This window comes from Trypanosoma cruzi, genomic scaffold (genome assembly GCF_000209065.1).
Source record: "Trypanosoma cruzi strain CL Brener 1047053517071 genomic scaffold, whole genome shotgun sequence".
NCBI lineage: Eukaryota > Euglenozoa > Kinetoplastea > Trypanosomatida > Trypanosomatidae > Trypanosoma > Trypanosoma cruzi.
The window spans coordinates 41,248-59,341 of NW_001849513.1; the positions used below are offsets into that span (position 1 = coordinate 41,248).

Consider the following 18,094-nt stretch of genomic DNA (forward strand, 5'->3'; position numbering starts at 1 on the left):
CAGGCATCATGTGCTTTCTCATTCACCGCAAAGTGTCCTCCATGTACGATGTGCATGCAACATCATACATGTGCTCTTTTTTTTGCTAGTTGCACGGCGTTCATTTGCTTTCATTGGTTGGGTTGTACTTTTGGCTGCCGTTCCTTTCTTTTTTTTTTTACTTTTGGGTTTTTTTCAAAGAGAGAGGAAAGAGTCCAATCGAACACTGCAAGCATGGGCAAGATCCGCACGAAGACGGTGAAGCGCGCGTCGAAGCAGCTGGTGGAGAAGTATTTCTCGAAGCTGAACAAGGACTTCTACCAGAACAAACGCGTTGTCATGGACGTCACCATCGCCCGCTCCAAAAAGCTGAAGAACAAGATTGCCGGGTATACGACACACATCATGAAGCGCCTGGCCCGCGGCCCCGTCCGTGGCATCTCGCTGAAGCTGCAGGAGGAGGAGCGCGAGCGCCGCATGGACTACGTGCCGGAGGTGTCGCATGTTGACCAGGCCATCCAGGACGGCGTGCACGTGGACAAGCAGACCTTCAGCATGCTGAAGCGCATGGAGACGGGCGTGCCTCGCCACGTGGCGCTCACCACCGTCGTGGCTCCTGTCACCAAGAAGGGTGGCCGCCGCGCGCCTGCCCGCAAGTGAGTGCCTGAGGCCATCGATGCGTGCGTGTGAAGTTCTTTTTGAAACTGGACCGGATGTCTTTTTCCCTTTTGAGTGCCACTGGCCAGGGGACTACTTCTTTCTTCTTTTTCTTTTTATTTATTTATTTGTTTTCATCGTACATAAAACAACGAAAAAATGAGTGGTGGTTTCACTCTTCCTCTGCGGGTGGTTGTGGTGTCTTTTCCCGTGCCTGCGGTTTGGCGGCTCGTGCTGTGTGACACCCGTGGCCTTTTTTTTTTTTTTCCTTTTTGCTTGCTGCTCTTACTGAACCCAAGTGAAGATCGAACACTGCAAGCATGGGCAAGATCCGCACGAAGACAGTGAAGCGCGCGTCGAAGCAGCTGGTGGAGAAGTATTTCTCGAAGCTGAACAAGGACTTCTACCAGAACAAACGCGTTGTCATGGACGTCACCATCGCCCGCTCCAAAAAGCTGAAGAACAAGATTGCCGGGTATACGACACACATCATGAAGCGCCTGGCCCGCGGCCCTGTCCGTGGCATCTCGCTGAAGCTGCAGGAGGAGGAGCGCGAGCGCCGCATGGACTACGTGCCGGAGGTGTCGCATGTTGACCAGGCCATCCAGGACGGCGTGCACGTGGACAAGCAGACCTTCAGCATGCTGAAGCGCATGGAGACGGGCGTGCCTCGCCACGTGGCGCTCACCACCGTCGTGGCTCCTGTCACCAAGAAGGGTGGCCGCCGCGCGCCTGCCCGCAAGTGAGTGCCTGAGGCCATCGATGCGTGCGTGTGTTTCACTGAAGCTCCTTGAGTGCTGGTGTGGCTGTTGATGGTCGATCTTCATTTGATGATTTTCCCCTTTTGTTTTTGTTTTGGCGATTGTTTTTGTAAAATAAACAAATAAAAGTATTTTTTTCTTGTACCGCATTCTGTTTTTTTTTTTTTTTTTTTAGATGGAGGCTTCTGCTGCTTTGATTGTCTGTTACCGTCATGTTCTTTTTTCTTTGAGCGATGTCTTTCCTTTTTTTATTATTGTTTTTCTTTTTTGAATGCGCTGATCAACACGCTTGCCTGCGATACGGACCCGCGGCACGCACTTGCAAAGGAGGCGGTGTGTGTGTGTGTTTGTAGGAGAATTGATGCGGGAGTCGGATCTCGTGGAGCTGCGTGTGCTGCCGAGGGTGTTCCCGCAACACCCGTATGCGCGGCACACGGCGGGTCTCGGTGCAAGGGGTCGCGCCACGTTGCCACATGTTTTGAGCAAAAGCGGAGTGCTCAATGTGAAGGTGATCGGCATCTATTGCTCTCGCCGGGCAGCGGGTGATTGTGCCACGCAAAGGGAGGAGGGAGTGGAAGGAATTAAGAAAAAGTTTAAGAAGGAAAATGGGGAAGAGGCGGTGCTGCCCAATGAAATTCTCGGCAATCGGGGCGGTGAATGTGAGGGGACAAATTGCAAGCGACATATTTATGTGCGTGTTCAGTTTAACAAAGTCCTTGTCGACACGGTGCCACTGGAGGTGATGCGGGAGAAGTACCCACAGGTGCTCATTGACTATCTGCTTTCAACGGCTGTCTGGACGTGAAGGGAGGAGCACGGGTGTGGTTTGTGCAACGAACGCGAGAGGAGAGCCAAAAAAAAAAAAAAAAAGGAATGGGGGTGGTGGCACACGCAGACTGCCGTCAGTGAGGGGTGCGGTGTAAATCATGGTTTTGCTGCCAACCTGTCCGCCTGTTATGTTAGGCAGTCGCAGTCTCAAATATTTTTTTTTTTTCTTTTTTACGTCTGGCATGTATCCCTGTTTTATTATTATCTTTTTTCTCCCCCTCTGTCTGTGGTTGACGTTGTTTCTAAAACAAATTCTTCTCGTCTTGTCGTTTCTCCCCTTTTATCAAATACACACACACACACACACACCAATCAACCAACAAAAAAAAACCCGACAATATCGATGTATCAGAGAGAAAACACCACGACAAACGAAAGATGACGGACGAAGAAAGAAGCGGCGAACCCGTACTAAAGTCACATCGCTGGGAAACAGCAGCTGGCGCCCCGGCATCGTTGCCGACATCATCACGCTGGGGAGCTGGGACACCGCGTCAGTTGGGTGGTGACACACCGAAGGTAATCGTGAACGCTGAGCTCTCGGCGTGGCGTGGCCACTCAACACCGACGCCAAGTGCCTACATGGTAGATTCCGTCAAGACACCGACGATGCGGGGACAGGGCGGACAGACACCTACGTTTGGTGCTGGGGGCACCACGCCCATGCTTGGAGGGACGACACCGATGTTTGGAGGCACAACACCGATGTTTGGAGGGACGACACCGATGTTTGGAGGCACAACACCGGCGGCGGGAATGGCATTTGGAGTCACCCCAAACCATCAGTTTGAGGGAACCACGCCTGTGCAGTCACGCTTTGCCGGAGGGGACTCACAATCGGCCATCACAGCCAACATTGAGGCGCAGGCCAGGAAGCTGGAGGTGCAGTGGCGGATGAAAAACAAACGACTGACGGAGGAGTACCTCGACACTATTCTCCCGCCCGAGTTCAAACTTGTAGAAGCACCCGCTGACTACAATCCACCACCTCCTGAGGAGCCAAATTTTTACGAGCTTGCCAGCAAGTCGTTGGATGTGTTTGTGGTGAATCAAAGTAACGATGCAGCGGCAGCCGTCACATATGACATTCCGGAGAGTCTTGGAGAAGGGATGCCGCAAATGAAACCGCAAGATGCACCGGTGTTCGAGATGCTTCTTAAGTACCACAATGTGAATCCCATTCCAGATGAAGTTCTGCCTTCTTATCTGCTCATGAAGAACCTCTTCAGGATCAAGAACGGTGATACAAATCAACGACGTATTGCCATGCGATTCTTACTAGACAAGGCCCGTATCTTTGGTAGTGAGCCACTTTTTCAATTTACCTTTCATGTTTGGCGATCGGGAATTCTCGACTTGCAGGAGCAACACCATTTTGTGGATTTTGTAAAAGGAGTGATTGCGAGGCTGCAGAAGGAGGTGCGGAGTTCCACAAAGGAGATTGTGCACATGATGGAGGTTCTTCTCTCAGCCCAGGAGGCCGCTGTGCGAGAGGATGGTAAGGATGTCCTTGCGCTTCTCACCCGTGTGGTTGGGTACGAGGCCGTGTTTGAGGCGATCAAGGAGGACTTTGCACATGTCGAGAACGGTGTGCGTCGTCACACGGCGAAGGTGGTTGCCATTGTGGGATACGCTGTGGGTCCGGCAACTGCGCTGCAGATTATTCACGGCATGTCACTTTCCCCTGTCGCTTTGGCGAGACAAACATCTGCACGTGCCATTACAGAATTGGCTTCCATCCTTATGCATGCCATCACCGCTGAACTCGTGGAACTGGTGCCCATATTTGAGAAGTTACTGCGTGATGAGCCACGTGTGAAGCGTGAGGCCGCTAACGCGCTTGCACATGTTGCGGATGCGACATGTCCGTACGGCATCGAGGAGTTAACGCCGTTGGTGCATATTGTAAGAGAGGAATGTAAACGTGGCATCGGCACTACCGCAGGGCCTTTTGTTCGTGCCTTTGGTTCACTTGTTCCGCTCATGGCGCCGTACGATGCACAGAAGTATACGTCCGACATGATGCCGACGCTTGTGAATCAATTTAACACTCCAGAGGATGAGCATCGGCGTGTGTTGTTGCAGGTTGTACGGCAGTGTGTTTCTGCGGATGGTGTTACCGCAAACTTTATTCGGGATGTCATTTTAAAGCCTTTTTTTGATGGCTTTTGGTCCGTGCGTCGTGTTGCTGCGGAGCGCAAGACGGCGGGTGCCCTCGTTGAGACAACTGTGGCGATTTCAAGGAAACTTGGGAGCACGGAGATATTACAGTACCTTGTGCAGGACATGAAGGATGAGAATGAGCACTTTCAACGCATGGTCATTGACACCGTGCGGCGTGTGGTCCGTGCCGTTGGGACGGTTGGTGTTCCCGATACTCTTGTTGCCCTTCTGCTCGATGGCGCCATTGCCGCAGTGAAGCAGGACGAAAGCGGACTGAATCGTGTGGTGCTGGAGGGGCTGGCCTCCATCTGCAACTCACTCGGGACACGATTGAAGCGGTACTTGCGGCAGGTATTTGATCTTATAAAGAGCCGTCGTGATATGCCCGGAATGATCCGTATGCAGGCAGCAGAGCTGGCAGCTCGCATTGCACACACCGTGAAGGAGGCCGAGGGCGTGCTTTTCCTGCAGGATCTTGGGCGAAGCCTTTTTGACCGCCTTGAAGACGACGAGGTTGCCGTGATGAGTGCAAACATTAAGGCCACACGTGCCATTTTAGTGGAGCTTACTGCAGCAAAGTACCAGCCTTCTGTGCGAGAGCTGCTAAAGAAATTGACGTACATAATTCGCAACCGTAACAGTAACGTGCAGCTGAACACAATTTTACTCATTGAGGAGATTGCGACAAACTGTGATGAGGACGTGGATGCCATTCAGCTACAAGATTTAGCCACAAAAGGATTGTTTGAGCTTCTTGACGCTGATCGCCGTGAAACGCGTCGTGCGTGTACCCGTACATTTGGCATTATTGCCCAGAAGATTCGTCCTTTTGCCATCATTCTCGAACTTGTCGATAATTTCAAACAGGACAAACGTAAGATCCGTATCTGCACCGCTGTGGCGTTGGGGGCTATTGCCCGTGAGTGCGGCCCCTTCACCGTGATCCCGTACATCCTGAACGAGTACAAGATCAGCGAGGGAGAGCAGGTGGCGACGATTGTGCAACACGCCGTCCTGAAGGCGATTCGGTACATCTTTGAGGCGATTGGGGCGGTAGGGAAGGAGTACGTGTACCCGCTCATACCACTCCTCGTGCGGGCCCTCACAGAGACGGAGATTCAGCACCGTCGCATGGCGGTGGAGGCGTGTCGGGCAATGACGCTGGCTGTGGCCGGCAACGACGGGTTCGAGGAGGTGATCGTCCACTTCCTCAATTTTATCCACCCCAACATTGTGGAGCTTCTTTCACGGAATGAGACAAAAATCAGCGAAGAACGGCTTAAGATGGTCACTGCTGTTGTAAGTTTCTACGAGGCCGCCCGCCTTGTGATTGGGCCAGCCAGACTGCTACAGTATCTCCTGCAGGGCCTGTTTCATCCAGCGAAAAAGGTGCGGGACATATACAGGAGGACATACAACATGATCTACATTGTAAGTCCAGAGGCCCTCGTGCCGTGTTATCCCAGACTGGAGGATGATGAAGAGCACACGTACGCCCGTCATGAACTGGAGGTGATTCTGTAGTTGATGGTGAAGCCTGTGTGTGGTTGTGAAATATTCCCTTCTACACCTCGCTCTTTTTTTTTTTTTTTCTCTTTTGTGGAGGTTAATTATCCGAAATTTTAGGACTGTAGGGATGAACACGCTTACACGGACACAAGTATCTTTACACTTTATGCATGTCTCTTACTTTTTTTTTCTCCCTTTTTTTTTTTTTTTTGCACGTGCCTTCACGCGGATACCATGTGAGTCTTCAGCGGCTTTTTATCTTTGCTTTTTTTATTTTTTATTTTCATGCAACGTACGTGTTCGGGGTGCAACATGGAAGGAGCGAGGAGGAGGTTAGCTGAGAGACACACAAACACACAGATAGAGAGACATGCTTCTTGACGTCTCACGGGCGCCCGGCGAGCACACCTCCCTGGACGGCATCCAAGAGCTGCAGGACGCCGGGGAGGGAAAGAAGATTGGCACACTCAAGGCGCAATACAACAACCTCACCACGCTGAACATTTCCACAACGTTGGCAACGGCGCTCCAGCACGTCACTTCACTGACGGTGTCTTATAATTGCCTAAGCACCCTACAGGGACTGGAGGCCTTTCCTCTTGTGGAGTTTCTTGATTTGAGTCACAATTCGTTGCGGGTGCTGGATGCCCATTCCACTTCCATACTGCGTCGATTGAGATTCCTTTGCCGCTGCGACTTCTCTTATAACGAAATCCGTCTCATTGACTTCGACACGCCTCTGCACGGCGGAAGCAGCAAAGAAAATGGGGCACTCGGGAGTGGCGATTGGTTTGATAACGCCACGCTGAATGAACTCACGGTGCTGAATCTGGCACACAATCAACTTATTGACGTTCCGGACCTTCGTTGTATGCCTTTACTTGAGGAATTGAACCTGGAGTACAATCGTATTGAGCAATTGACGGATCTTGAGAGCCGCCTCCCTCTTTTGGCGCTTACATCCCTGTCGATTGCCCATAATGGACTGCGGTCACTGCAGGATTTTCTTCCACTCACAGTTCTTGCGGAAACATTGAAGGTCTTGTTTTTTAGGGGAAATCCCTGCACAAATAACGCCACCGTCACCAAGGGATGCGCTGTGCGGCCCTGGCTGCTGTGGATTCTGCCGCAATTAGAGGTCATCGATGATGTTCCACTCACCCAAGAGGAGTGTCAGACGGCGGCACAAATGTTCCGGCAACACGGGGAGCTTAGTTACGAGGCGATGGATGTGATGAACAGCCATCACGGTCTGCAGCTCGAGGCATACCTGCAGAAGTTTTCGTCCCCCCCTCAGGCACAGAGTGCGAGGCTTGTTGGAGACATGATGCCGGGAAGGAAAATGGAGCAATCCACGGCCTCATTGATGGGGGCGGGATCGTCGGTCTCTCCATCTCTAGGAGGCATGGCGGCCCGTTTACCGAATATGGCGGGCGCACCAAAAATGGGTGCCGGTGCCAGTGACAGTTTTTTGCGGCCGCAACCCGCCGAGACGGTGCTGCCAATGATGCAAAAGAAGCTGAAGCAGCTGTCCGGCGTCGTGGAGGTGCTATGGAAGGAGAGTATGTCACGACGTGTGTTTGCCACGGTTGTGATACAAAAGTACGTGCGGGGATTTCTTACACTTCTGCATTTGCCAGCATCCATTCAAGGGCGCTGCGCACGCATTAGAAATAATCTTCGCCGCTCGTTTTCTAGATATTCATTGCTCCCGCCATCCCCACCACCACAACAGCAACAGCAACAGACGACGAGGACGATGGCCCCAAATGCGAATGTGAGCGAGGCTCAACGATCCCACAACAACGGCCGTGACCCAAACGAGTATGCGGTTTTGGTAAAACAATTGAGAGCTTTGGAGTCCCAAGTGCGTCACATGTCGGGTCTGATGGGTGAGTTCCGTCAATTTTTGAATCAGAGGAGAAACGCAGCTGCTATCACGATTCAAAAGCACTACCGCGGCTACGTTGATAGGAGGCATTGGAGCCGTCTCAAGAAGCTATACGACGAGTTTGTTGCTTCATTGCGGCCGGAAGTTGTCATGATACAACGTGTATGTCGCGGGTACCTTAGCCGCGTGAGGCTGATGCGGTGTTGCAAGAAAACACGGGAAATACGGCTGCTGCAGGCGGAGGTCACGCAACTTCGTTGCACCGTTGAGGAAATGCAGGCGTTTATTGAGCAGAGCCGGCGGCGGCAGCGGCTGGAGCGGTACGCCGATCCCGAGAAGGCGATGGAGGACATCGTCTCCACGTACACCACCTCACGAGTCTCTCAGTCACACGAGTAGAAAACACGCAGGAGAAAAAAAAAAAAAAAAAGAAGAAAAAAACACACACAAAAAAAAAGCAGGCAGAAGAGGGAGGAATGTCGGAAAAACTAAAAAACTAAAAAAAAAAAAAAAGGAATAAAGAAAGACAACAACAGCAACAACAAAAAGACGCGATAAGAGAAAAGGAACACCAAACGCACACCATAGAGCCACGTCATTATCTGCGGCATCATTATTTTTATATATGGAAAAAGTCGATATGTAGACATGTAGACATGTACAACGATCTCAAGAGACTTAGCAGGCAGCTGTGAAGGGCCGGTGCGTGGAGTTCAGTGAGGGTTTTTATTATTATTGTTTTTGTTGTCACTTTTGTTTGTTGCTTTTTTTTTTTTTTTGTAGGAGAGTTTGCGCGAACCCCCTCTACTGAGGCGAAAGTCTTTCTTTTCTTTGTGGTTTTTCTACTTTTTTTTTTTTTTTTTTGTCTGTCTTTCTGTCTGTGGATTTCTTTCGCGCTTTCTCTACTGCGGTACGATTGTGCGGGTTATATTCTCTGGTTATATGCGCCTGTTCTACGGATTTTTTCTTTATGTTTGTTTGCCCATCTGTATGTGTGTGTGTGTATGTGTGTTGTTGTGAATGCCAGTTTATCTCTTTTTTTCATTTCTTCTCTGCCACAGCAGTCAACGCCGAGGGAAATTTTGAGTCTGAGGGGCAGGGACTACATGGTTACGTGCGTGTGAGTATCCACACGGCAGAGATCAAAAAAAAAAAAAAAGGGAGAAGCTTAACAGAAGAAGAAAAACAAACAACAACAACTGGGACGAAGAGGAAAGGTGAAGTAATGGTGGCGACGCTGAATCACAACTCCGTCCCGAGAACTACCAACTTCTACGAGAATAGTTTGAAGCAGCTCAGTGACATTCAGCAGAAGCAGACTGGTCTTCTTATTGGCGCTGTGGTTGCTGATGCAGCGGCACGTGGATTGGATGGGTGCTCGGCCGATGAAATTGCTGAGTTTGCGAGGGCACAGGCGAAGTTTAATAGTGGCGGCGGCGAGGAGGAGGCCGAGGAGGAGTTGCTTGTGTTTGTGCGGGCCGGTCCCCAACGCCGTTCTTCTGGTCCTTCCCTGACAGGTGCACTGCAGCATCACTCCTACACATGCCTACTCCTGCGGCAGCTTCTCCGTGCTATGGCCTCCGCGCGAGGGGAGTTTCCTGTGAGTTACGTCAAGGACCATTGGGTTTCCATCGCCCGTGCGCACCCGCAGTGGTTTGCAGCTGAACATGCCTCGCTTTTGAACGTGTTGGGGGTTGTTTTGCCATTGCCAGTCATTTATCCCTGGGCAGATGACACGACGTTGCGATCGTACGCGACGCAGTTTATTGACTTTCTCACAGAGCCCCCGGTGGGACAGGCGGCGGCGGAAAAAACACGGAGCGCCGTGAAGTCATACACATTCTCCGCACTTGGTGTTGCGTTGCGCTGCTTGCAAAGCAACCCTGATCCATCCCGCAATGCCGCTATAATGGCGGTGCCAGGAACGGCAGATTTGTTTCCTGAAGACCTTGCATTGCTTTGTCCAGCACGAACGCATAAAGAGTTGCTGTCGCAATTAATAGACGCCAACTCCACGGGGTGTGCGGCCGGAGGGGCTGCGGCTACCCCCATTTCCATGTGCGGGGGCAGCAGTTCCTGTGGTGCTGGCAGCCCGTCTTTGCCCGTTTCTGCTCGGCCTTTTGTTCGGGATGTTTGTGTGGCCCGCGAGGCTCTCGTCGTGGCGAGAAATGCTCGCTCATTTGCGGACGGTGTTAGGGCGGCCATTCGTTTGGGCGGACCCGTATGCCAGCGGAGCCTTCTTGTTGGCGGGCTGTTGGGCGCACGTATGGGGGTGCGCTGTATTTCACCAAGCTGGCTCAGCGCGACGCATGACCACAGCCCGCTCGCCACCTTGGCGATTGAGGTGGCGCAGTGGAGTTGGAACCCACCGCACCATTAGAGGCACAGAAACAGCTGGATTTTTATTTTATTTTTTAATATGACACCTGCACAACTATTGAAAGTGACTGGAACGACATGCGGTTCATGGGATATATATATAAATATATATATATACATTGCTTTTTAATGAAACTATGATTTGAATTTCTTCTCTTCTGCACCATTATGCCGGTACGTGTTGGTCCGTTTCTTTCCATTAGTTATTATTTATTATTATTATTATTATTATTATTTTTTTTGTGGTCCCAACAGCCACGACAGACACACGCGCACACAAAAAGTAGTTTTCATAGACGGGGTATTTGAGGTGACGAGGCCCCAGCAGTGCGGAGAAAGCGGAAGGCAGAACAGCAAGAAAGAAGAAGAGGATATTTGGGGGCAGGAGAGGGAAACAGACTGCAACGGAAGGGTGGTGAAGGAAGGGAGATGAGCGCGGCCGGTTCGCGTCGCGTGCATTCCTCTCGTGGCAGAAGAACTCATCCCTCACAGGCTGTGGAGGGAAAGAAGCCGTCAGGAAGCGTCACCCGGCTTCCCAGCATTCGCAACTCCGCCCCCCGTGGCGGTCGTTCGCGTTCCTCCATCAGCGAAGCCGGGAAGCAGAGGCGGGTGCAGCGGGATGCGGAGCTTATTTTGGCGGAGTGTCTTTGGCACTTGTGTGGTGAAAATGCGGAGGAGACGATGAACAACGTTCTTGCCGTCGTGAATATGCGACGTAGCGGTGCGCTTGAGCCGCGAAAAGGGTTGCCTTTATGGCAGCGCGTGCAGGCCATTGTGGTGGTTGCCAATCAAGAGGGAGTCCGGCGTATTCAGATGGCGATTCCGTGTGAAAAGGTGCTGTTTTTCTTTGATAGTTCGCTGCGTTTGTTGGAATTGCCGTCAAAGATCTCTTGCCCTTTGCGACAGGACGAATTTGCCTCGCTCCCGTCACTGCGCAAGTATCTTGTTGGGGCAACTCTGAACAACAAGGCATTTCTGCAGAAAGTGGCAGGGGATCCGGCTCATGTCGTCGTGCAGACACTCCTGCATTCCCTCAAAGAGCAGCGAGCCGCGTTTTCCACCATGACGCTTTACAATTTGGCGGTTGTTATGGTGGCGGTGCAGCGGTTTGAGCTTGCCAGCCATTTTATTGCCTGCTGCAGCGAGTTGATCGAGGTGTGTTTGCGCATCGACATATCGGGATGCAAAGAGGTTCAGCCCCTTTACAATGCATACATTGTAAACATTGCCAAACATGCCATCACGTGCCACCACTTAGTTGCAGCGCTCGCCGCGTGGTGCAGAATGCGTGACGTGGAAATGTATCACTGCCAGCTTGCTGTGTGCTGTGCTCAACGTTTTATTGACCCCAAAAGTCTTCTTGCCATTCGCTGCAAGCAACGACTGTTGGCAGCCAGGGATGGAAGCAGCGCATTGATGATGAGTGAAAATGAGCCACCGCGACTGCCAATGCTCACAGACGATTTATCTCTTGTGTCAGATCCTCTTTTTATTGTGCTACTGGAGCGGGTGGAGAAGATTCAGGTACCGTCGAGGCTTGAAAACTACATGTCCCAATTGATGTCGCGTCGAGGGCCACTTGCCTCTTGCAAGCTCGGGTTTCTGCCGCCAATCAAAAAGGGGCGGCAGCGCTCGCCTGGAACAAAGCGAGTTCCCACTCCCGGAAGAAAACGCACTCCGACATCGCGAGAGCGTTCGCCCATGCAGAGGAGAGTCATGTCAAGTTCCGGTAGAAGAAGCCAACCGAAATCAGGAGAAAAATCAGAAATTTCCATCAGTACGACTGCAGTGATGGAATCATTTAAAAAGGAGCGGGCCGCCACACCACCGAGAGACGAAGCCGTATTTTCCATGAGGCCCAGCTCAAGACCGGGGTTTCCAGCCCTCATCACACTTGTACCCAAGACAGCGTTTTACTGCTACAAGCACCTGCGGAAGGAACTGCGTCAGTTAATGCGCGAGCTTGGCGATCATGTAAGTTATGAGACGACAGCGACGACGAACCTAACAGAGGGCCGGGAATCATTGGGAGGGATAAGTATTCATGAAAGCATCATCTCTGAGAGCAAGGTGGTTTCACCGAATCCTAAAACTTACATGCAAATCATGGATAGGAAGCTGCGATTTCTGTCGAGGGTTTTCCCAGATGAAGATTTTGAAAGAAAAAAACTCGCAATTGTTATTATACAGAGTTTCTGGCGAGGAGCCGTTGACCGTCGTGAATGTCGCCGACTCCAGTCAATGGTACATGAGACTACCATCAGGCGTGAGGCCGCTGAGATCATTCAGCGTGCATTTCGCAACCACTGTGCTACTCGAGAGTGCATACGGAAAAAGAAGGAACTTAGAGCACATCGAATTGTTGTGCAGCGGGTGACGCTTATTCAGCGTTATCTGTATCAGAAGAACAGCGTGGAAAAAACTGGGGGGAAAAAAGTCATTTTAATTAAACGAGCCATTGCTGAAATATTGGAAGCACGTCGGAGAAACGCTGCTGCCATTCGTTTACAGTCATTTTGGCGTATGTGCACTGTGTGGATGTGGCTTCGTCGTGTTGTGGCAGCGACTAGGAAGATTCAGTGTGTATTGAGAGGGCACAGGGGAAGAGTCAGGGCGAGGGAGAGACGTGTCTACGTCCGCTTGGAGGAGCAGAAGCGGATAGCCAGGCACACTATGGCTGCTCGGCCCATTCAGGCGTGGTGGAGAAATGTGTTGTTGCTTCGTGCGTGCAAAGCCATTTTGACGCGCAGACAACGCGATGTCATGGTGTACCTGGAAGAAATAGAGGAAAAATTTAATGTAGAGTGGGAGCGCATCAAGCACCTCCCCAACGTGGAGCTCTGCATACTGAAAATATTGGCTGTGCTCCGAGGCTTCCACTGCCGTGTGGAAATTGCATGGCAACGGAAACGCATGCACATTCTTCGTCGCTTTTTTCTGTGCATTTTATGGAAAAAACGAGAACAACGACGCCTAAAGTGCCTACGGGAGGAGCGGCAGGGATCTCGCATGTTGCGGCGTCGGCGGGAGGAGGTGTTGGATGCGGTTCTCCGTATACAATGTGCTGCTCGCCGTTGGTTGGCCTCTCGAGTACGAAGCGTTTTGTGGGCGGAGTTGCAGAGCAAGCATCATCAGGCCCGCGTTATCCAGCGCACATATCGACGTCATGTGGGTCGACGGTGGATTCGTGCCCTAAAGGAGGAAGCGAGGCTTGAGGAGGAAAAGCGCATGGTGGGTCAGATAATCCATTACAGTGCCTCTAAGATTCAAGCCACCTGGCGCATGTATATTGAGAGACGCTCCCAGGCGGAGTACCTGCGCTTTCTTCTCTGGGAACGCCATATACTCTCGTCTCGCATCCAAAGGGCCTGGCGTGCGCACAAGGCTCGTCTTCAATCCCATTGGCGGCGCCTTCACGAAGAAGATACGCATCGTCATTTCCAAGAGAGACAGTATCGGCTGATGGCCGTGATTCGCATCCAGTCTGTTGTACGCATGTTTCTTGCGCGTCAAAAACTGTTGCATGCAGGAGTGAGGCTGCGACCCACCCCGGCGTTTTTGAATTGGTGTGCACAGCGAATACAGTGCGCGTGGCGCCGTTACGCCGCCTACGAGTATGTGCAGCAGCTCCGTTTTTCGCGTTCTTACTACGATCAGCAGAAGATAAATATGGAGTCGTTGTATACTTATGCGACAATGATCCAATCTTTGGTGCGGGCTAAAATTCTGAACGTGCGGCGTGTTGCGGCTCGTCTCCTCGAGGTGGAAAATGACGATGAGGACCACAAAAGGAAGCGGGAGGCGGCAATGCGATCGTATTACGCCGCCATCACCACACAGCAGAAAGGGAGGCTTTTGGAAGATTTTCTCAGGCCACAACCAGCAACGCCGACGTCATCCGTGACGACGGAGGGAGTTGCATCTTCCCCAGCGGATGCAGGGCCTGAGGACTCCCAGGAAGATGGCGAGAGGCTGGCAGAGGAGCTTGTGCAGCTGGTCCAGCGCTGTGGTCGTGGTGCCCTGGCGCGTCGCAGCATGTTTTCCGTGCTCTCTGACACCCCGCGATGGAAGGCGGCCGTGGATATACAGCGTGTGTGGCGCGGCTACTGTTCGCGACAGCTCGTGGAGGTGTACTATGAGTTTTTTGTGGAGGAAGTGAGGACGGAAGGCGACAGAAGCGAAAAGGGGGGAAACATGGAAAATGTAGAGGAGTTTGTCAATTCACAACCAGCAACGCCGACGTCATCCGTGACGACGGAGGGAGTTGCATCTTCCCCAGCGGATGCAGGGCCTGAGGACTCCCAGGAAGATGGCGAGAGGCTGGCAGAGGAGCTTGTGCAGCTGGTCCAGCGCTGTGGTCGTGGTGCCCTGGCGCGTCGCAGCATGTTTTCCGTGCTCTCTGACACCCCGCGATGGAAGGCGGCCGTGGATATACAGCGTGTGTGGCGCGGCTACTGTTCGCGACAGCTCGTGGAGGTGTACTATGAGTTCCCTGCGGAGGAAGAGGGGACTGAAGGCGACAGAAGCGAAAAGGGGGGAAACATGGAAAATGTAGAGGAGTTTGTCAATTCACAACCAGCGATACCGACGTCATCCGTGACGACGGAGGGAGTTGAGGGAGTTGAGGGAGTTGCATCTTCCCCAGCGGATGCAGGACCTGAGGACTCCCAGGAAGATGGCGAGAGGCTGGCAGAGGAGCTTGTGCAGCTGGTCCAGCGCTGTGGTCGTGGTGCCCTGGCGCGTCGCAACATGTTTTCCGTGCTCTCTGACACCCCGCGATGGAAGGCGGCCGTGGATATACAGCGTGTGTGGCGCGGCTACTGTTCGCGACAGCTCGTGGAGGTGTACTATGAGTTTTTTGTGGAGGAAGTGAGGACGGAAGGCGACAGAAGCGAAAAAGGGGGAAGCGCGTAAAAGGAGCAGCAGTGATGTAACCAGCAGCAACGGATGGCGATTTGCGATCTTTCCTTCTTTCTTTCTTTTTCAGTATATATACATCCATTATGTATATGTGGATAATATGTATGTATTTCTGTGTACGTGGAGGGGTGGTTGGGTTTTTGTCTTTGGGGAGGAGCGAAGAGGGGTGCGGTGGGGTTGAGGCCCTTTAGATGTACAGCGTGTCGTGTCACACGGGTTGTGAGAGGCGGGCGCACGCTCTCCGTCCTTCCGTACGTATTTGTTTTTGTCTGTCTGCTCAGTGTTGTGGTGTGCATGTATACCAGCACAAGTGTACGCATGCACAGTAGAAATGTGTGTTTGTGTGCCTGGGCACACTTGAGGCGAACCAAAAAAGGCGGACGGGAGGCGATATCTCCCAACCTTCTTTTGTTAATTTGTTGTCCTTCATTCTCCTTCACCCTCCATTTGGCTGCAAATAAAGGGAACCAGAAGGAAACAACAAACACTCAAATAATAGTAAAGAAAAAAAAAAAAAAAAGGAGTAGAGGGAACTTAGGGGAACAACATTAACACCACAACACACACGCGCAAAGAAAAAAGGCAGAAGGACGATATCAAAGTGGATCATTAAAAACAACAACAACAACAACAATAATAAAATAGAAAAAAAAAAAAAAAGGAAGCCCACAAAAAAGGCTGAGGATCACGCGGAAAAAGATACACAAGTATCCACAGACAAACACATATAAGAAGAAGTGGGGGGAGGCTATTGGCAGAAAAGAAAAGGAATATGCAGGTAATGCCATCGGATCGAGATCGATATCGTTACGAAGAGGAGGATGAGGAGGAAACACTTCCGTTTGAGGGACTCGAGAAGACCTCTGCGCTGCAGCAATGCCGAGTGTTTAACGATGTGCGTCTTGACATTTCCTCCTGTCTGCGCTCCATGACGCAGTGCCTTTATCTCTTGTGCACCGGTACAACGCTGACAGAGACGGAGGCGACGGATTTGTTCTTCATGTCTACAAAACTTCTGCAGTCCACCCACCCGAAACTTCGCCGACTTCACTATGTGCTAATGAAGGAATTGAGCCCATTGGTGGAGCAGCGCTTCATTGCCTCCAACTCACTCATGATTGACATCAAGAGCAATAATGATGCCAGCAAGTGCAACGGCATTCGTACGCTGTTCAAGGTAATGAACAGCTCCCTCTATGCGTCCATGGACCGCACTATTGTGGAGGCCCTGACGTCACAGAGCAGCAATGTTGTCTGTGCCGCCCTCGTTACAGGGCTTCACATTGCTCAAGTCAATCCAGAAATGGCAAGAAAGTGGGGCACACAACTGACCGAGGTGATTCGCAGCTGTGGGAAGGCTCAGTATGCTGCCATTGCTTTGCTCCACAAAATGCGTAAAAATGATCGCCTCTCCGTCACGCGACTCATTGACCAGGCCAAAAGTGGCGTGATACGTTCACCAATGGCCCTGTGCCTTGTGATTAAGATGTGTACGGAATTAATGCGGGAGGACTTTGAGGGATCTCTGGACATCTACAAGTTTGTGACATCGATGATGCACAATAACAATGATTTGGTGGTTTTTGAGTCCGTCAAGTCTATTTGCTCCCTGCGCAACATTACGGCGAAGGAGGTGTCACCTGCTGTGATGGTGGTGCAACTGTACCTCAACACACAGAGCGCCGTGCTGCGTTTTTCTGCGATCCGTGTGTTAAATGAAGTGGCAACGCTGCATCCAGCTGCGGTCTCGCCCATCAACTCGGAGATTGAGAACCTCGTGACGGACCCGAACCGCATCATCGCCACCCTCGCAATCACGACGCTGCTGAAGACGGGGACGGAGTACACAATTGAGCGGCTCATAACACAACTTTCGACGGCCGGTTACTTGAGGGAGTTGGGCGATGAGTTTAAGATGGTCATCATTGATGCCATGCGTGTGCTGAGCGCCAAGTTCCCCGCAAAGTACAATGTGTTCCTCGGGTTTCTCTCCAAATTGCTGGCGGAGGAAGGAAGCAGCCAGCTTAAGGAGAATGTCGTAGATGTCACGATGGAGATTGCCAAGTCCAACCCCGACTCAAAGGAGTCTGTTCTGAAACATCTTGCCGAGTTCATTGATGACTGCAATTACTCGCAGATTGTGCGGCGGGTGCTGATGTATCTTGGGGAGGAGGTGCCACTGACAGAAAACCCAAAGACGTTTGTGCGCTATGTCTATAATCATGCGACGCTGGAGGGCCCCGAGATTCGCGCTGTGGCAGTCAGCACACTGGCTAAATTGGCAGCGTATGTACCCTCACTGCGTCGGTCCATCGTCGTCCTGTTGAAACGTACTTGCAATGATGCGGACGATGAGGTGCGGGATCGCGCCGTTCTTTACACACGAATTTTTCTTAATAATGATGAAAATATCATTCGTTCTATGGTGTGCGATGTCGCCAACACTGTGGCTATGAGCCGCCAGGCACGGATTGCCGCAAGATCTGCCGTGCTGAATACCGTAGCGGAAGACATTGGCCGACAAAAGGCCATCGCAAAGGAAGCTGAAAGCGGTACAGAAGAAGCATCGGCAGTTAGCCATGCTGTGCTGCAAGGGCGAGAGAAGATGCAAAAAATAAAACAACTGTTGGAGCTTGGAGAGCCACTTGTCAGCAGCGAGCCGGTGCCATTGACAGATCCTGATAGCGAGTATGTGGTCACGGTGATGAAGCATACATACATCTCTAATATAGTCCTCCAGTTCAAGGTGAAGAACACGATGGAAAAGGTAACTTTTAAGAACATTGCGATTGAATTGGATACGGACGAAGTGGGGGTGGAGCCGCAGTACTTCATTCCCATCGAGTCGGTGGCGCCCGCTTCCATGAGTTACGGATATGCGGTGCTACGCTATGAGGAGGAACAGTACCCGAGTGGCACCGTGGAGTGTCGCTTCAAGTTTGCCATGCAGGAGGAGGGTGGCGACGTTGAGGAAGAGGAGGAGTACCCACTGGAGGGCTTTGACATC

At 51.7% G+C, this 18,094-nt stretch overlaps 8 protein-coding genes across 8 annotated transcripts, besides 25 other annotated features; all 8 read left to right on the plus strand.

Annotated features, from left to right (window-relative positions):
- Positions 1 to 1,984: part of a sequence feature (areas merged during assembly that could not be assigned to a particular haplotype. This can correspond to areas where the two haplotypes were merged or to regions with more than two copies in the genome that were merged during assembly.) that runs on past the window's edge.
- On the plus strand, positions 49 to 639 carry Tc00.1047053508827.70 (40S ribosomal protein S17, putative; the record flags this gene model as incomplete). The annotated part of the gene is made up of 1 exon (XM_809649.1): positions 49 to 639. One exon carries the CDS (start codon positions 49 to 51, stop codon positions 637 to 639), a length of 591 nt encoding a protein of 196 aa, XP_814742.1.
- On the plus strand, positions 957 to 1,382 carry Tc00.1047053508827.79 (40S ribosomal protein S17, putative; the record flags this gene model as incomplete). The annotated part of the gene is made up of 1 exon (XM_809656.1): positions 957 to 1,382. The coding sequence occupies one exon, from the start codon at positions 957 to 959 to the stop codon at positions 1,380 to 1,382; it is 426 nt and encodes a 141-aa protein (XP_814749.1).
- On the plus strand, positions 1,759 to 2,202 carry Tc00.1047053508827.90 (hypothetical protein, conserved; the record flags this gene model as incomplete). Its single annotated transcript, XM_809650.1, has 1 exon — positions 1,759 to 2,202. One exon carries the CDS (start codon positions 1,759 to 1,761, stop codon positions 2,200 to 2,202), a length of 444 nt encoding a protein of 147 aa, XP_814743.1.
- Positions 1,985 to 2,478: a sequence feature (areas merged during assembly that could not be assigned to a particular haplotype. This can correspond to areas where the two haplotypes were merged or to regions with more than two copies in the genome that were merged during assembly.).
- Positions 2,479 to 6,553: a sequence feature (areas merged during assembly that could not be assigned to a particular haplotype. This can correspond to areas where the two haplotypes were merged or to regions with more than two copies in the genome that were merged during assembly.).
- Positions 2,515 to 2,534: a microsatellite.
- Positions 2,604 to 5,912, plus strand: Tc00.1047053508827.100 (splicing factor 3B subunit 1, putative; the record flags this gene model as incomplete). Its single annotated transcript, XM_809651.1, has 1 exon — positions 2,604 to 5,912. One exon carries the CDS (start codon positions 2,604 to 2,606, stop codon positions 5,910 to 5,912), a length of 3,309 nt encoding a protein of 1,102 aa, XP_814744.1.
- Positions 6,079 to 6,108: a microsatellite.
- Tc00.1047053508827.110 (leucine-rich repeat protein (LRRP), putative) lies at positions 6,268 to 8,187 on the plus strand (the record flags this gene model as incomplete). The annotated part of the gene is made up of 1 exon (XM_809652.1): positions 6,268 to 8,187. One exon carries the CDS (start codon positions 6,268 to 6,270, stop codon positions 8,185 to 8,187), a length of 1,920 nt encoding a protein of 639 aa, XP_814745.1.
- Positions 6,554 to 6,673: a sequence feature (areas merged during assembly that could not be assigned to a particular haplotype. This can correspond to areas where the two haplotypes were merged or to regions with more than two copies in the genome that were merged during assembly.).
- Positions 6,674 to 8,195: a sequence feature (haploid, Esmeraldo-like haplotype).
- Positions 8,196 to 9,939: a sequence feature (areas merged during assembly that could not be assigned to a particular haplotype. This can correspond to areas where the two haplotypes were merged or to regions with more than two copies in the genome that were merged during assembly.).
- Positions 8,202 to 8,245: a microsatellite.
- Positions 8,272 to 8,338: a sequence feature (A-rich).
- Positions 8,512 to 8,569: a sequence feature (T-rich).
- Positions 8,608 to 8,692: a sequence feature (CT-rich).
- Tc00.1047053508827.120 (hypothetical protein, conserved) lies at positions 8,759 to 10,168 on the plus strand (the record flags this gene model as incomplete). The annotated part of the gene is made up of 1 exon (XM_809653.1): positions 8,759 to 10,168. One exon carries the CDS (start codon positions 8,759 to 8,761, stop codon positions 10,166 to 10,168), a length of 1,410 nt encoding a protein of 469 aa, XP_814746.1.
- Positions 8,776 to 8,800: a microsatellite.
- Positions 9,940 to 10,618: a sequence feature (areas merged during assembly that could not be assigned to a particular haplotype. This can correspond to areas where the two haplotypes were merged or to regions with more than two copies in the genome that were merged during assembly.).
- Positions 10,187 to 10,209: a sequence feature (AT_rich).
- Positions 10,260 to 10,287: a microsatellite.
- Positions 10,371 to 10,403: a microsatellite.
- Positions 10,597 to 15,081, plus strand: Tc00.1047053508827.130 (hypothetical protein, conserved; the record flags this gene model as incomplete). The annotated part of the gene is made up of 1 exon (XM_809654.1): positions 10,597 to 15,081. The coding sequence occupies one exon, from the start codon at positions 10,597 to 10,599 to the stop codon at positions 15,079 to 15,081; it is 4,485 nt and encodes a 1,494-aa protein (XP_814747.1).
- Positions 10,619 to 12,517: a sequence feature (areas merged during assembly that could not be assigned to a particular haplotype. This can correspond to areas where the two haplotypes were merged or to regions with more than two copies in the genome that were merged during assembly.).
- Positions 12,518 to 12,969: a sequence feature (haploid, non-Esmeraldo-like haplotype).
- Positions 12,970 to 13,715: a sequence feature (heterozygous, Esmeraldo-like haplotype).
- Positions 13,716 to 14,243: a sequence feature (areas merged during assembly that could not be assigned to a particular haplotype. This can correspond to areas where the two haplotypes were merged or to regions with more than two copies in the genome that were merged during assembly.).
- Positions 14,244 to 14,823: a sequence feature (areas merged during assembly that could not be assigned to a particular haplotype. This can correspond to areas where the two haplotypes were merged or to regions with more than two copies in the genome that were merged during assembly.).
- Positions 14,824 to 14,954: a sequence feature (haploid, Esmeraldo-like haplotype).
- Positions 14,955 to 18,094: a sequence feature (heterozygous, Esmeraldo-like haplotype).
- Positions 15,702 to 15,727: a microsatellite.
- Tc00.1047053508827.139 (coatomer gamma subunit, putative) lies at positions 15,860 to 18,094 on the plus strand (the record flags this gene model as incomplete). Its single annotated transcript, XM_809657.1, has 1 exon — positions 15,860 to 18,094. A coding segment is annotated over one exon (2,235 nt), but the record flags the coding sequence as incomplete, so codon positions are not given.